Source organism: Nicotiana tabacum, chromosome 19, assembly GCF_000715075.1.
Source record: "Nicotiana tabacum cultivar K326 chromosome 19, ASM71507v2, whole genome shotgun sequence".
NCBI lineage: Eukaryota > Viridiplantae > Streptophyta > Magnoliopsida > Solanales > Solanaceae > Nicotiana > Nicotiana tabacum.
The window spans coordinates 75800141-75816557 of record NC_134098.1 but is presented as its reverse complement, the minus strand read 5'-3'; the positions used below and the strand labels follow the sequence as shown (position 1 = coordinate 75816557).

The 16417-nt window shown below is 35.7% G+C and overlaps 1 protein-coding gene across 1 annotated transcript; it reads left to right on the top strand.

The window, feature by feature from the left end:
* The first annotated feature begins 8835 nt into the window (after nt 1-8835).
* On the top strand, nt 8836-16143 carry LOC107776091 (methylcrotonoyl-CoA carboxylase beta chain, mitochondrial). The gene is made up of 10 exons (XM_016595912.2): nt 8836-9163; nt 9265-9384; nt 12471-12905; nt 13048-13138; nt 13282-13514; nt 13613-13777; nt 14742-14816; nt 15070-15201; nt 15490-15546; nt 15620-16143. Exons 1-10 carry the CDS (start codon nt 8966-8968, stop codon nt 15821-15823), a joined length of 1710 nt encoding a protein of 569 aa, XP_016451398.1. The 5' UTR covers nt 8836-8965; the 3' UTR covers nt 15824-16143.
* Nucleotides 16144-16417: the final 274 nt, after the last annotated feature.

Below are 16417 nucleotides of genomic sequence, written 5' to 3'. Positions count from 1 at the left end.
AAAATATTTGGTTTCTGATCCTAAACCAATTGTGAGGGGATGACTTATCATATATTGTTGATCTGATGCATACAAGTGTTGCTATATGCAATTTAGAAAATCTTAGACAAACACATGAAGCTTTTTTCTCATAAACAATAGTTTAGCCATTAATAGGAGGTATTCAATACTAAACCAGCTTGGATATAAACCAGCATTATCAAAATGAACTATCTTGATTTCATAATCTAAAAATTATGCTCTTAATTAGGAAAAGCAATTTCAAATGCCAAACTGCAGGTTGACAATAAACATACATGTAACCATCTCATATATGCATTTATAAGTGGTTCACATGATAGGTGAATGAGCCCATATTCACCTTTTATATATTTCAGAATCATGGGTTTTAGTCCCAACTTTAGCTGGTATAATTAATTTATTATGAGAACAAGCAAAATAGGAGAATTCTTGAAGAATCTTCTAGTTCTTCAGTATATGCTTATCTGAATTCTCAAATAGCTCATTTAAAAATGGCAAATGAAAACTTCAAGTTTATCATGGCATGTGCTATCTCTTGGCAAACTTCTGGTTTACTATGGCATAAACTTTTGCATTAGTAAACTTCTGGTTTACTTGATACATGATGTAGTACAAATTGAAGAATAAAGCGGGTAACTTCTCATATACATATTATTTTACCTCATATGATTATGAAAATATGAAGATTTTTAATCTTCCAATCATTTGTGGTCTCAATATGATAGCCATTTGTATCAGTAAACTTCAGGTTTACTACATCATATGTTTTGACCATAATCATATAATAAGAATGACATATTTGTATATAAGCTCGCTGAGAGCCTTCGTTTATTATCCACAATCTAATATTTATCAGACACTACTGGTGTCATGTGTCTTCTAGACAAACATCTAGCTCTTCAGGAATTATTGATACATTTTGTACTATCAAATATTGCTCACACACTTCTGATATCATGAGAGAAAATCATAATCAAATAAACAATATAAAGACAATTCTAAATTTATAAATGTAAGAAATCAAGAATTTCAATATTTTTACCACCAACTTTGTGTCTCCTTCAGGGAGAAACGCCATTAACATATAAATATTTTATATCAAAGCGACAACCACATAGTCATTACATCCTTCAGGGAAATATACATGGGTTGTTATTTTCTTCGGGGTAGTTAATAACAACTAACCATAATATATCAATGTGGTTGTAGTAGAAAGTATTCTACAAGAATATTTTTGCCTTAGAATGATACTTAATAAAATTATCCAAAATATTTTACGTACAACAAATACGTGTGGCAATTATCTTTATGCTACAAAAATAATATTTATATCCTCTATTATTCTATCTCTTCAGGAGTCGAGTTGTGGTATTTATTCATTCATTCCAGGGAATGAAAATGTGCTTCAAAAATAACTTCGAATAGCTCATTATTTTGCTTAAGCACAGAAAGATACTGCTTCAAAATATTTTCCTACTTCAGGAGGAAACTTCAATTGTGTTACTTCTTCAGGACCAAATTTAAAATACGAAATATTGAGTATATATTCTCTCAATCATATTAACTCTTCTGGAGGTGAATTGTAATATATTTACAACAAGAGTGCGTTCATATTTACGACTTTATTAATATTATCACATTCACTTCAGGGAATAGATTAATATTTATCAAAAATTCTCATCCTTCAGAAAATTGAACATAATTATCTGAACGCACATTAATCACATCAAATTGTGATGTTTCAACCTCTTTTAAAATATTTACTACTTCAGGAGCAAATCGAGGCGTGCATGTAATATAGAGAATATTTCTCTAGCTTAACTTTAATTGTAACCATAGAAAGCCTAAATTATCACTTCTGGTGGTCATAGGCATATACCACTTCTGGTGGTTAACAAAATTTAGTTACAATGAGATATACGAAATATAACAACTTCCGATAGTTGTATATTTCTTACAAACTCTGGTGGAGTTTAAGTGGATCTAACAATATTATCCACTTTGTAATCATTTATTAAGATAATAAGGATGAAAATAAATACCAAAATAGGTACTATATACGTAACATATAACCAAGTAAGTGATGATAAAGATATTAAAATATAAGCAAAAGGCTCAAATTAAATTACGCAAATTTAGTCACTCCATATGTAAGCGATATCTACATCACTACTGCCAAGAAGAAAAACTCACCACCTCAAGGATATAATCTGCCTTATGATACTCGGAATGAACAAGATCTGACCACGGACATAAGAGTGTCGCCTTACATCGGAGATGAACATACCTCAAGGATATAATCTGCCTTATGATGCTCGAAATGAACAAGATCTGACCACGAACATAAGAATATTGCCTTACATCGGAGATGAATACTGTATTAACTGGAGGCTTTTTTTTCCTCTTCAACAATTACTGGATCTGGCAGAGTCGTAGTCACACTCTACTATTCTCTTTGCTGTGTTGCACTTAGATTCAGCAATTTTACAGCAGCATATAAACTCGAAGAAGCCCCAATTTCTTTCGAGCTAGGTTGAACTATAGCATCAGCATGTGGTGGAGTAACCATCAATTGTTCTTGATTTTGCACCGTCGGTATAAAATTTCCATCTGAGCTTCCAAAAACAGCAGTGGGTTGCGTCTGTGTTCTTCCTCGTCCTCGTCCTCATCCTCGTCCTCGCCGTTGACCTCGACCTCCGGCCATTGCCAAACACAGAGGCGAAGGTTTAACTAACTTTGAATCGGGAGCATGGGAGGGAAGAGAGAGAAAACTGCATACTCCATTAGTTTTGATTTTATTTCCAAACTATACCATATTTTCTTTTTGATGCTCAAATTTATTATTGTTTCTGAATATATTTGCATTCCAGTTTAAAGAACTTATATGGCTGTTAATGGCAAATTCTAAGTGATTTGTGGGATTTGAAACTGTAGTATGCTAATCACGATAGTATTTGATTGAGATGTCAGATTCTCGTGCTGATAACGTGTTATAAAATAAAGACTGTAAAGTAAAGAAACCGAAGACAAGTATAGAGGGAGATTGATATTTTTATTCAACTTCAAACTGTTGTACATAATAAATTAAAAAATTCTCTATTTATAGAAGAAAGGAAGCAGCTGCGAGGCTTTTCAGGAAACAGCTGTAAGGCTTTTCTTTAGCTGCTTGTAAGTTGTCTGCATGAGCTGCTTGCAACCTGCCTGTTTAATAAGAAGTTGCTGCAAATCATTTCATTGAGCTACTTGCAACATGCCTGCATCAGCTGCTTGTAGATAAATTTCAACAGAGTACTAAATGAATAATCTTCTTCAGGAAGATTATCTATAATGGGATAATAAATAGACATCCATAATAATTATTTTCAAAACAATATGAACTATATTAAAGAATCCAACGTACTACTCAAATGCCAATTATGGCATTTTCATGTAAAAGAAAATAAACAGCGGGTCTTCTTTATCATCTCCTACAGGAAAGACTAGTGTTTATAGTAACCAATTAATTAAAGCATATCTTGAGCACGTAAGTAGAAAAGAGGCGTATGAACAAGTAGCACACAATTCTTCCAAATCTCATATAAAGAGTATAAATTTTGGTACGTTTAATTCTTAAAATGGTAAAAGATAATCTTTTTTTCTTGTGAGAAAATAATTTATATCTTTACAATAAAGAAAATTTCATAAACTTTCTCATATTATATATGTGTAAAATTTAAAGCATATTCGAAAGTAGTAATATTAATAACTATATAAAATCAAAATTTTCAAACTTTTTACAAAAATATTCCACTTAAAATATCATATCAAATTGATATATGACGGTATCAAGGTTGTTAAACTTACGTGATCTTATAATAATATAATCACGAATCCCTTATAATCTCATGAATGATTTTAATCCCTTCGAGCTCGTATGGGTTACTACGACTTATCCTAATATTAAATTACGGGAGGTAACAGTATCAAACTAATAGCTAATTAAAATTCATTGCAAGTTCTAGAAAAAAGAAAGAGCGATAAATGCTAAAGAAAATTAATAACAACTCATGCAATAATGACTTAAGGACACAAAGTCAAGTAAAGTTTCACCCTATTCAGAAAGAGATATTGCCTTCGGAAGCTTCAGCCAATCACGACATGCCACACTCATGGCATGTACGTGGCTGTCACCCATAGGCTAGACCCTTGGGCTCCTCCCAATTTCTTGCTACACTTCCTTGGCTCTTTAAGTACATGCAATACAACATCTCTAAATGATCATTGCCTCCCGCAGTGTTCTTGCCAAATCCTCCTCCTTGAAGTTCAACGTCGGGACGTGCATTGCACGACCGACACTCATGCGGCTTGCTCAGGACGTGCAGCGTTATGGGAGCCAATAGTCAACAAAGGCAACCCATAATGTTATCATTGTGTATCCTTTATTGTGGAATATGTGATAGCTTAAATTGTATATTAACACCAAACTCAACTAATGTACTATAATTATATGATTATTTGAGAAAAAATATATTATATTAATTAATTATAATCAAGTAAGAAAATAATCAAAAACATGTTAAATATTGTAAAGCAACAATTAGTATTGTGTAACTTATTTCTCGTTAGACTGTTTGGTTTAATGTATTAAAAGTAACATGTATTGCATAATTTTTTAAAACAATTGTTTGGAAATAAAATTATAATAATAATAATAATAATAATAATAATAATAATAATAATAATAATATTTTTATAGAGAGTAAATCTTCTTATCAAACCCACTAAACATTCCTTTTAGAAATACTCGACAAGTACATGAAAAGTTTGGAAAATCATGAAATTGTCAATAAGAATCAACTAAGGTTTCCGAAGAGAACGTAAAGGAAAAGGAGAAGCTTCTCGATTGCTTCATTATCTCAGAATGACCAAAGTGTTAAAAATGTGTACAGAATAAGCTATATATACATTGGTCCAAAACCCGAAATGCTAAGTAGACTAAACTGGACCAAACTAGTAAAAGAAGTTATTGGCTAAACTAGTAAAAGAAGCTATATAAATAAACTTATACAACTTTGGCCTATTTCTGTTGAGGCCCAGAAGCCAAATAGTCCCCTCCTCCCCCCCGCAAGTTGGAGGGGGAAAGCACATGCAACTTGGAAAGAATATGAAGGTCACTCTGCCTAGTCAGAGGCTTGGTCAGAATATCTGCCAGTTGCTTGGAAGTAGAAACATGAGCCAAGTGAATGAGCCCCTCAACCAATTTGGTGCGAATAAAGTGGCAATCCACCTCAATGTGCTTGGTGCGCTCATGAAAAACTAGGTTCTTCGCAATGTGGATAGCTGCCTGATTATCACAAAAAAACTAAAATTGGAAGTGAGACAGAAACATGCAAGTCAGATAAAAGATGAACCAGCCAAGTCAACTCCGCAACAACCTTACTAATAGCCCTATATTCAGCTTCGACGGAAGACAGGGAAACGATAGGCTGCTTTTTAGATTTTTAACCAATCAAACTATTCCCCAGAAGAATGCAAAACCCAGTCACAGACTTTCTGGTATCAACACAAGCACCCCAATCACTGTCACTATAGGCAGTCACTGTAAGATCAAGAGAGTTGGAGAAAAATAACCCAATATCTAAGGTACCCTTTAGATATCTCAAAATGTGTAAAGCATCAGACATGTGAGGAACTCGAGGACATTTTAAAAATTGACTTAGGTGTTGAACGACAAAACAGATATATGGCCTAGTGTGCATAAGGAAGAGCAATTTACCAACTAGACCCATGTATGTCTTAGGCTAAGGCAACACGCCACCAAAATTAGCAGATAACTTGTTATTAAGCTCAAAGGGACAAATAACATAGGAAACGTCTGAACAATGATACTCAAACAAAAGGTCAGAAATAAATTTCTTTTGATTGAGCAACAGACCATAAGAGTAAGAGGAGACCTCAATGCCCAAAAAATAATTCAAAACACCCAAATCTTTAATCTTGAACTGATCATTAAAAAATAACTTCAAATCAAGAATAACATTAGGATCATCCCAAGTCAATATGATGTCATCAACATACACTGCCAACTTAGTCAAGGAGCCAGGAGAACCTTTCACAAACTCTTGTTGCATGGCATTCTGCCAAGCTGGGATGAAGGCTGCTTGAGAATATGTACCAGGTTCAAATTCAGCATGTTTAAGGCCTGTATTAGAGCAGGAAGAGGTGGAAGGATATCTACATAAGTAGTCCTGAAGATAAGTAGAAGGATGATGATCTCTAGAAGATCTTTTAGGAGGCTGAATAATGAGTGGAGCAGGAGAACTAACATTAGAAGACGGATCTGAAAGAGAAAAAGAAGAGGAAGGAGAAGGTGCAGGAGACATAGCAGAAGCAGGAGAATCAGAATCAGGGACAGGAGAAATAGGAGAAGGAAAGGGAGAAGTGGCAGGCATATTTCTGTACTGGAAAAAAGGAAAATAATGCTCATGAAACATGACATCCTTGGATATGAAATATTTCTTAGTAGATAAATTGTATAACTTGTACCCTTTCTTGGCAAAAGGATAGCCAAGAAAAATGCAAGGTGTAGCTCTAGGTTTAAACTTAGCCCTATGAGGTATGGGGGCTGTGGCATAGCATAAACAACCAAAGGATCTTAGATGGAATAGGTAGGCACCTTACCATACAACATCTCAAATGAGGATTTTGTCATTGAGGAGTTTGGAAGGTAACCTATTAATGACATAAGTTGTTGTCAATAAACAGTTACCCTAGAACTGAGCAGGCAAGTTGGATTGAAACAACAAAGCTCTAGATGCTTCAAGAAGGGTTCGATGCTTTCTTTCAACTACCCCATATTGTTGAGGGGTGTAAGTAAAAATACGGTGGTGTAATCCGTATTAAAGATCTCCCAACCTAAAATATGGATATTTGCTTGAACATTTATCCTTCTTTTAACCTGACGCTCATATATTGTTTGAGGTTCTTATTGATACTATGTTGTTTCTCCTTGTGTTGTTACTCGATTCTTCGTGAGGGTGTTTAGTCTTACTGTAACACCCCGGAAAATTTTGAAGTAATTAAGCGCTATTAAGAAAGTTGGTGTGCGCTAATTATATTATTTTGTGTGTAGACAAGGACTATTATATGAATGATATCAATTGATCATGATAATATATGTATGAGGTGCGTTAAGAATGGTTGTGGGGTCTAAGGAGAGCCCTAAGTCCAAGTCAAGTTGGAAATTACATAATAGACTAAAGTTCTAAATGAGTACGCACAAGACCTAACTTTGGATGAGCATATATTTATATATATAAAAGTAGTTATGTGATGATATACCTATCAAATAAAAGATTGTCAAGTCTAGTTTCTAACGCTTCAAACCATTCATCATTTGGATACTACTACAAGAAGTTATGACCAAATTATCAAAGGCTGGCGGAATGTAATTCTGCAGCCAATTCTGCGACCGCGGAACAATTATGCGATCGCAGAAGTGGTTATGCGACCGCAAAAGTGGTCGCAGACCTAGCCAGCGCAGCCCAGTCCTGGGCATCAATTTTGCGGTGCATTGTGCGACCCACATACCCATTCTGCGGTTCATTATACAACCACATACCTGATTTCAGAGGGTTAATTTTTCTATTTTCATAACCCGACCCTATTTTGATAAATAGCCTTTGGGGCTTATTTTGGGGTATTTTTCTGAGGGTTTCAGAGAGAGGTAAGAGTATTTTAGAGATAGAAGGAGAAAACCTAATATTCTAATAATCCAATCTTGCACCAATCTTCAAGAATCAACGAAGCCAATCACAAGATCTTCATCTAAGAGGTAAGATTCAAACCCCTAGCCTTCAATTTTGAATTTTGGGTAAAAGATGGGTGATTGAGAGTATGATTCTTGGGTGTAAAAGTATTATTTATACATGCTTATCTAATAAGATTTGTAGGAAGATTGTTGAGCTCAAATAAGTAAAGATTGGGTTGTGGAGTGAAAGAAATCTCGTAGAAGAACCTTTTAGTTAAATTTGCACACCTAATATTTGATAAAATGCTCAAATGAGCTGAGACCATGAATATCTTCCTAATTATGGTTCAATTTTGTTATGTCTAAAAATAGATTGGGATTGCTAGAATTTTTGGAACATTGTAGTAATTTAAGGAAAGCTCAAAGCGAGGTATGTTGGCTAAACTACTCTCTTAGAATTGAATTCCATGATGTTCCTGTAAGTTTCAAGTATGGTTGTATCAAGTTCCTTATTCTATGTTGCGAGATGTTCCCAATAAATTCGATTATCCCGAATAAGCAAGGTGTCTAGAATTACGTATTTAAATCACCGCACAACCGTAAATCACCACAGAATGAGAAAAATCCGACGAAACTGACGAAACTCAGACGAGAAGAAAAACTCAACCAAACTTTATGAGGATAGTATCAGACGAGTGCGGAGGACATGATCTACATGAATCCTTGCTCTGATACCATGAAAAGTTTGAAAAATCATGAAATCGTCAAGAAGAATCAACTAGGGTTTCTGAAGAGAACGTAAAGCAAAAGGAGAAGCTTCTCGATTGCTTCATTATCTCAGAATGACCAAAGTGTTAAAAATATGTACAAAATAAGCTATATATACATTGGGCCAAAACCCGGAATGCTAAATGGACTAAACTAGTAAAAGAAGCTATACAAATAAACTTATACAACTTGGGCCTATTTCTGCCGAGGCCCAGAAGCTAAATAGTCTCGGAGTCCAACAGTACATCAATACATCACGTTCTGCATTTTTTAGATTAAACCCAAAGTCGTGCACGTTTCTGTCTATTATTATCTGCTGAGGCGCGTCCACGGAGGATTGGATATGCATTACACAGCAGCACCTAAAGCTCTCCTCTTAGTCTCCCACTAATAAAAAGCTTCAAATCCACACACAAAAAATAAGAATAAGACGATCAAGTAGAAAGAATGCTGCGAATTTGGACAAGGAGATTAGCTTCAGAATGCTCCATTTCACGTCGGATATACCCGGCTAGTTTCATTTCGACCCGAAATAGCTCCATGGGAATCCTTCCCGACACTCTCGACCGTAGCTCCGAGTCGTATTCTCGCAACTCTAAAGTCATGGATGGACTTGTTTCCCAGCTTCACTCTCACATTCGAAAGGTCACTTTTCTATTTTAAATTTTTCCCCAAATTTTCTATTTACTTTGATTGTTTTGAGTACTACGTATACAGAGCAATTGTAAATTGTTTTATGTTGTTAGGTTATGGAAGGAGGAGGGGCAGAAGCAGTGAAGAGACATAGAAGTAGGGATAAGCTTCTCCCTAGAGAGAGGATTGAACGGCTTATTGACCCTGGCTCTTCTTTCCTTGAGCTTTCTCAGGTTAACTTTTTCCATTTCCTTCCCAGCTCTTACTTTTTCAATTAATTATAATTTAGATTGCTAGAAGCACTGTTTGTCATCTTTGTGGGAGTTATCGACCTCATTTTTGTTATTAATCTTGTTATGATAGATTGTTACAAGCATGTTAACTAGACTATATATTGTAGATAAATGACATTTAACAAATGGTTTTACAGATTATTTCCAAGTAGAAGAAAAACTATGAAGACAAGTCTTTCTTAATAATTTAAAAACTATAAAGAAAAGTCATATACTTTGGGTGAAATGTCAATATCCTTGAATATTAGGAACTCAAGAAACTGGCGCCAACCCTACCTTTGAGTCTTATAGCCTGTTTGGCCATGCATTTTCTCAAAAGCTCTTTTCTAAAAAGTACTTTTGATGAGAAGCAATTTGTGTTTGGCTAATTAATTTGAAAAGCACTTCTGAGCAGCAATTAGTATTTGACCAAGCTGTAAAATAGTGCTTCTAAGTGTATTATTCTGAAAAGTGCTTCCGGAGAGAACCTAATTTTTTCTGCTTCTCCAAAACTGCTTCTACTTCTACTCAATTGCACCTTTTTTTCTTCTAAAAGCTTGGCCAAACACTTCAACTTTAAAAAAAAAAAAAAAAAAATTTGAAAGAAAAGTGTTTTTAGCCTTGGAGAAGCTTGGCCAAACAGGCTATTATATTGGCCCATCAAGGGGAAACATTTAAGAGAAATGTATATTTTTAGCTGCTCCAAAAAATAATGGAAGAGATACCGTATGCAAGTCCGCACCTATATAGTGAGGGTGCGTTAAGGCGAGTTGATGAGCTAATACGGCTGGCTTACTTTTCATATGTATGTGGAGGGAACCTGACATTAACTTATTTTATACACTTTTTGGCTAGCGAATGCAACTAGTTTTGGCCGACCGGCCAATTTTGTATTTTGCCTAACATTTTACATGTACTTGTTCCAACTTCTCTTATATTGTCCAAACCTCCCAACATTCTAGAACTAGCGTATTTCACACGATTTTTTTAATAAATTCTTTGAGAACTACAACTTCCTACCTTTGAATAAAATTACTAGAAAAAGTGACTATACTTTTCTTCCCTATACTTAATAGCAGGACACCAACTTTTACTACCACTCGTACAAAATCATTTCATTTGTACATTTGCTTTCTTACTTTTCAATTGGCAAAAGGAAACAAAATAAAAAGAAATAAGAATATGATGCGTACACAGAAAATTTTTCGCTCCAGAACTAACCTTCATATGACATATAGCCACTAGATTTTTAAAAAATTGAATTGTCCTTTTGATTTGTCTATGCTTCATAGGAATAATCTTCCTAAACATTCATCTTTATTTGATTCTTTTGTTTATCTTTTAATAAAATATTTGCCTGTGAAATACTTTAACAAGTCAATTGCCTTCGTTGATAGGATTCACATAAGCAAAAGACTTGTAAATTCTACAAGTTAATATATTGATATTGTATATCATATGAAGCTATTTACTGTTCATTTCTTTTAGTTACACAATGTAGGGATTAGGGTGACAATAGTAATCTTAAAATTTAAATATAGGATGGTGTAACACTGAACAAACTTTTCATATTCATAGTGAAGTAGAAGGCGCAGAACTTATGAATAAGTCCTGCATATAGTGTTAAAGAGCCTTTTCCAGGCCTCCTCCATGTGGAGCTTTCCCTTGCCTTCTAGGTGAAAGTTGGATTCAGTGCACCAGTTTTGCAGTTTGTTGGGTGCTAGGTTTCTATCATTATCTGAGCATAGAAAATTGTGAAAGGAACCTGATGGAAAAATTCATCGCCGACCCCAACTAGTTTGGGACTGAGGCGTAGTTGTTGTTATTGTTGTTGTTGTAAGCTGATGGAAAAATTATTGTTTGTGCGATTAGCATCATTCAGCTCGTATACTTGATCCAGCTTGTGTTTACCGGCCATTCTTGTTCATAGCGGTTGAGAGAGTCCTCTTCATGCCACTAGGTCAAGAGTTCGAGCCTGGTACAATGCAAATGAAAAAAACTTGAGCTGGCAAGTCAATCAATTTATTTGATTCTTTTGTTTATCTTTCAATAAATATCTGCCTGTGAAATACTTTGACAAGTTGATAGGATTTGCATAAGCAAAAGATTGGTAAATTCTAAAGTTAGTATATCGATATTGTGAATGATATGAAGCTACTTACTATTCATTTCTTTTAGTTACACAATGTAGGAATGCGGCTGAGGTTAGTAATTTTAAAATTTAAAGATAGGATGGTATGACACTGAACAAACATTTTATATTGTGAAGTAGAAGGCGCAGAACTTATTAATAACTACATAGGTTGCCTACTTATAGGGTTGAAGAGCCTTTTCCAAACCCTTTCAATGTGGAGCTTTCCCTTCCCTTCTAGACGAAAGTTGGATGTGGTGCACCAGTTTTGCAGTTTGTTGGGTGCTAGGTTTCTATCATGATCTGAGCATAGAAAATTGTGAAAGGAACCTGATGGAAAAATTACTGTTGGTGCACTTAGCATCATTCAACTAGTATACTTGATCCAGCTTGTTTCATTATCAAGTTATCTTGAGTTGAATCATGAATTTCTTAAGATACGTATGGTAGTTGCTCATTGTCTTGAGGAACTAATGTACTAAACTTTATGCAAAATATTTGAGAATATGTGGCTACTATAATCTCTTTTCTGATAAATTCGGTACTTGAGAATGCTGCCTGAATTTTTTTTTGATGACCGAGAAATCCGTCTGGGGCCGATCCTTTGGACCAACCGCAGCCTTCAAAACTCGGTGGATAATGGGCCCGCCCCTCTACCCTTCTCCACTTAAATACCAAGCTTTGCTTTGCATGGTGTGGGGGCTTGAACCTGTGACCTAAGACACAAATACACCACCCTTTGCCACTTGAGCTAGGCCCTGGGGGCAATGCTGCCTGAATTTCAAGCCGAAAATACCATTTCCTGGTCCCTCTGGTCGGGCTGAGTAAACTTGTTTTTTTTTGGTTATAAATTCCATTCAGAAAAATATCCCGGTATGTGTTTTTCTTAATCTAAATCGTAGTCTGGTAAATATAGCTTGCGGGTCATGAATTGTACCAAGAATCATTACCTTCTGGTGGGATAGTTATTGGAATTGGAACAATACACGGGAGACTGTGTATGTTGGTGGCAAATGATCCTACTGTCAAAGGTGGAAGTTACTTTCCAATAACTGTCAAGAAACATCTCAGGGCACAAGAGATTGCTGCTCAATGCAAACTACCGTGTATATATCTTGTTGATAGTGGTGGAGCTTTCCTTCCAAAGCAAGCCGAGGTTTTTCCGGACAAAGAAAATTTTGGGAGAGTATTTTATAATCAAGCTGTGATGTCTTCAGAAGGTATTCCTCAAATCGCACTGGTGCTAGGTTCTTGTACTGCTGGAGGAGCTTACATTCCTGCAATGGCTGATGAGAGTGTAATGGTCAAAGGGAATGGTACAATATTTTTGGCTGGACCTCCTCTTGTAAAGGTTAGCAGTTGACCTTCTTGTTCTCTGTAAAACATTGATATCTTTCATCATAATTAAGAATAATAGAGCATTAGAGATTTTACTGGTTCAGTTGAATGCCTTCTCTGAGCATAATGTCTATCTGATAGAAAACTTTTATCAGGCAGCAACTGGTGAGGAAGTTTCTGCAGAAGACCTTGGAGGTGCAACTGTGCATTGTAAGACATCAGGGGTTTCAGACTACTTTGCCCATGGTAAGATCCCCTCGTGCTATTCAGCTTTCAGAGTGTATATCCATTTCCTGGATTCATAGTTTTGATTTATGCTTGTGGTGGTGTCTTCTGCCAATCTTTATGTTTCCTGACACAATGATGGCATCTAACATCCTATGTTGTAGATGAACTGCATGCGCTTGCTATAGGAAGGAATATTGTTAAGAACTTGCACATGGCTGGTGGTCCAGAAGCATCTGGACAAACTAGAGCTGATTATAAAGAACCTTTATATGATGTGAAAGAACTTCGCACCATTGCACCAACAGACCTCAAACAGCCCTTTGATGTTAGATCAGTTATTGCTCGCATTGTTGATGGAAGTGAATTTGATGAATTCAAGAAACTGTATGGCACTGTGAGGCCCTTTTATTCCTTAACAAGTCACAACTGTCTCTAATTTGTTTTCTACTAGTCATTCGTTTGTTTTCTTAATGTGCTTGTTGACACGTACAGACACTTGTGACTGGCTTTGGAAGAATTTGTGGACAGCCAGTAGGGATCCTTGGAAACAATGGGATACTGTTTAATGAATCTGCTCAGAAAGGGGCACACTTTATTGAATTATGTACTCAACGTAACATTCCTCTGATCTTTCTTCAGAATATTACTGGATTTATGGTAAGCATTATAGTGTTCTTCTTCTTTGATATAAATGTTTGATACAAATTTGCTTTAATCAATTGCTATTAACTATAATAAGGAGGAAAACAAATAAACTTAATTCAACCAGCTCAAGTTCCTCATGACAGTTTGAAGTAGTTGTTTAGTCATATGGAATAACTACTTATTGATATCCCATAGATGGATTTATGGTACATCTCGAAACACTTCATGATGAATTGTTAAGCGAATCTTGCAAGGCTTTAGCAATCTTGTAGAAGGATTCATCAAAATATTTGTTCATTTTACATGACCTTTCAGTTTTTATAGCCTATGTAACTCTAAGCCATGTTTCACATGTGATTTGAAAGCCATTACTTCCTACAAAAGAACAAAAGGAACAGAAGCAGAAAAAGGATAATTAATCCAAAATAGAGTTAGACTGACTTATAAAATTCTATCAGCATCTTGAAACACATTCAGTTGGTTGTGCAAATCGGATGCTGTAGGGAGGAATATGTGGCTTTTGTGGTTTCAGGGGTATTTCTGGTTGGCATCCCACATTGGGTTTTGATTTCTGAAATCTGAATGTGCTTCTTAGACATGTTTTACTTGGAGATTTTCATTTGGATACAGAGTATGTCATGAAAATAAGGTTATGATGTTCATTAATATGGTAGGTTGGAGAAGCTTGGCCAAACAGGCTATTATATTGGCCCATCAAGGGGAAACATTTAAGAGAAATGTATATTTTTAGCTGCTCCAAAAAATAAAGGAAGAGATACTGTACGCAAGTCCGCACCTATATAGTGAGGGTGCGTTAAGGCGAGTTGATGAGCTAATACGGCTGGCTTACTTTTCATATATGTGTATTATATACCTATTTTATACACTTTTTGGCTAGCGAATGCAACTAGTTTTGGTCGACCGGCCAATTTTGTATGTCATGAAAATAAGGTTATGATGTTCATTAATATGGTAGGTTGGGTCCAAATCAGAGGCAAGTGGTATTGCCAAAGCTGGAGCTAAAATGGTGATGGCAGTCTCTTGTGCGAAGGTAAGTTTTAACTTCGAATATGTCTTAAAATTCGAATTTCTTTTGGCCTTTGAACTCAAGCTGGTAAAGCATCATCAGAACTTCATTTTCTGGCACTCCAAGTCTTCATAGAAACTTCCCACACTCTGATTCAATTTATCAGTAGTTACTTTGATCATTTAAGCTTTCCTTTTCTTTTATACTAATGATTTCTGTTTCATTAGTGTGGAATATACTGAAGAAACTAACGTCTCTTGCAAATATATGGAATCAGGTTCCCAAGATCACGGTAGTTATCGGTGGAAGCTTTGGAGCTGGCAACTATGCAATGTGTGGACGTGCATATAGTCCCAATTTCATGTTCTTCTGGCCAAATGCTCGAATATCTGTAATGGGAGGTCCACAGGTATATGCTCTTCAGTGACACATTGCTTCCAACAAACTCAATATCTATATGCAGGATGGCAATGTTTTACTTTCACTAGCACAGCTCATTATTATTCAAACGATCTTCGCTAGATGCATTTCATTGTCACTTTCTTTGTGTTGCTCGTATGCACGGAATAAAAAAAATTATGCTTATCTGCAAGTGCATTTTCCTCTTTCTAAATTCTGAATATGTTGCAATGCCTAGTAATTTTTGTTACTTATCGAGGAATCTTGTAATTGTCATTTTTAATCATGGATTAATAAGGCTGCTGGAGTCCTTGCTCAAGTAGAAAAAGCCACCAAGAAAAAGAAGGGAATTCAGGTAAAGACATTGACGCCTATAGTTCTAGATATCATTTTTGTTGTGTCCAGTAATTGACATGAATGTGTTGCAGTGGGCAAAGGAAGAGGAAGAAAAGTTCAAGGCTGAAGTTGTAGAGGCGTATGACAGAGAGGGCAGCCCATATTATGCCACAGCAAGGCTTTGGGATGATGGCATAATCGATCCAGCAGACACGAGAAAAATATTGAGCCTGTGCATCTCTGCTTCCTTGAATCGTGGACCAGAAGCTACGAAATTTGGTGTCTTCAGAATGTGACATGCAAGCTCTAGCTGGAGAATGAAGTTGCTGTCCGAGACTTGTTGCTTTCGTCTCCAACACTATCTGCATAATCAGCTAGGTTACAAGAAGTTCTAAGTCGTGAAAGCAGACTTATATTGGTTAGAAACTCCATGATTTACAAAAAAAGAAGAAGTTATATATAGGTAGCGCTTTAGGTTGAGCGTGCAGTCATAGTCTGATGAGGCTATGTTTCTTTGTTATTATTCTTGGTTCTAGGAGCTAATAACTGTGGGTCTGTGACTGCTGCTAATGTTATTGACTGCATAAAGTGTAAATGAGAAACGCTTGATACTAAAGTGCCTACAAGAAACATGGAGCGAAGATAAGTTTATTCCCTTCAATTTTCATGCTTCAATGATCATAAACGAATTTAATTTCATAATATAATTTATCAAAATTGAAGAGAAGACCTTAAGATTAATGTGAAGCACAGTAGTTACAGTCGAATTACTTGTACTTGGGAGAAAAAAGAGTCAAGAGTTACGTGGTGTTGGGTGCAATTAGTGTAAAACGAATATTTAAAATTAATTGAAAGCGATCGCTGCAGCACCAATGGATATGGCGTCTGAC

Excerpts from the sequence above, each read along its gene's own strand:
- LOC107776091 (XM_016595912.2), top strand. The coding sequence starts at position 8,966 with ATGCTGCGAATTTGGACAAGGAGATTAGCTTCAGAATGCTCCATTTCA. Across the intron at positions 9,164-9,264 it reads TTCACTCTCACATTCGAAAG|GTTATGGAAGGAGGAGGGGC; the intron begins GTCACTTTTCTA and ends TTATGTTGTTAG. Across the intron at positions 13,139-13,281 it reads TTCAGACTACTTTGCCCATG|ATGAACTGCATGCGCTTGCT; the intron begins GTAAGATCCCCT and ends CCTATGTTGTAG.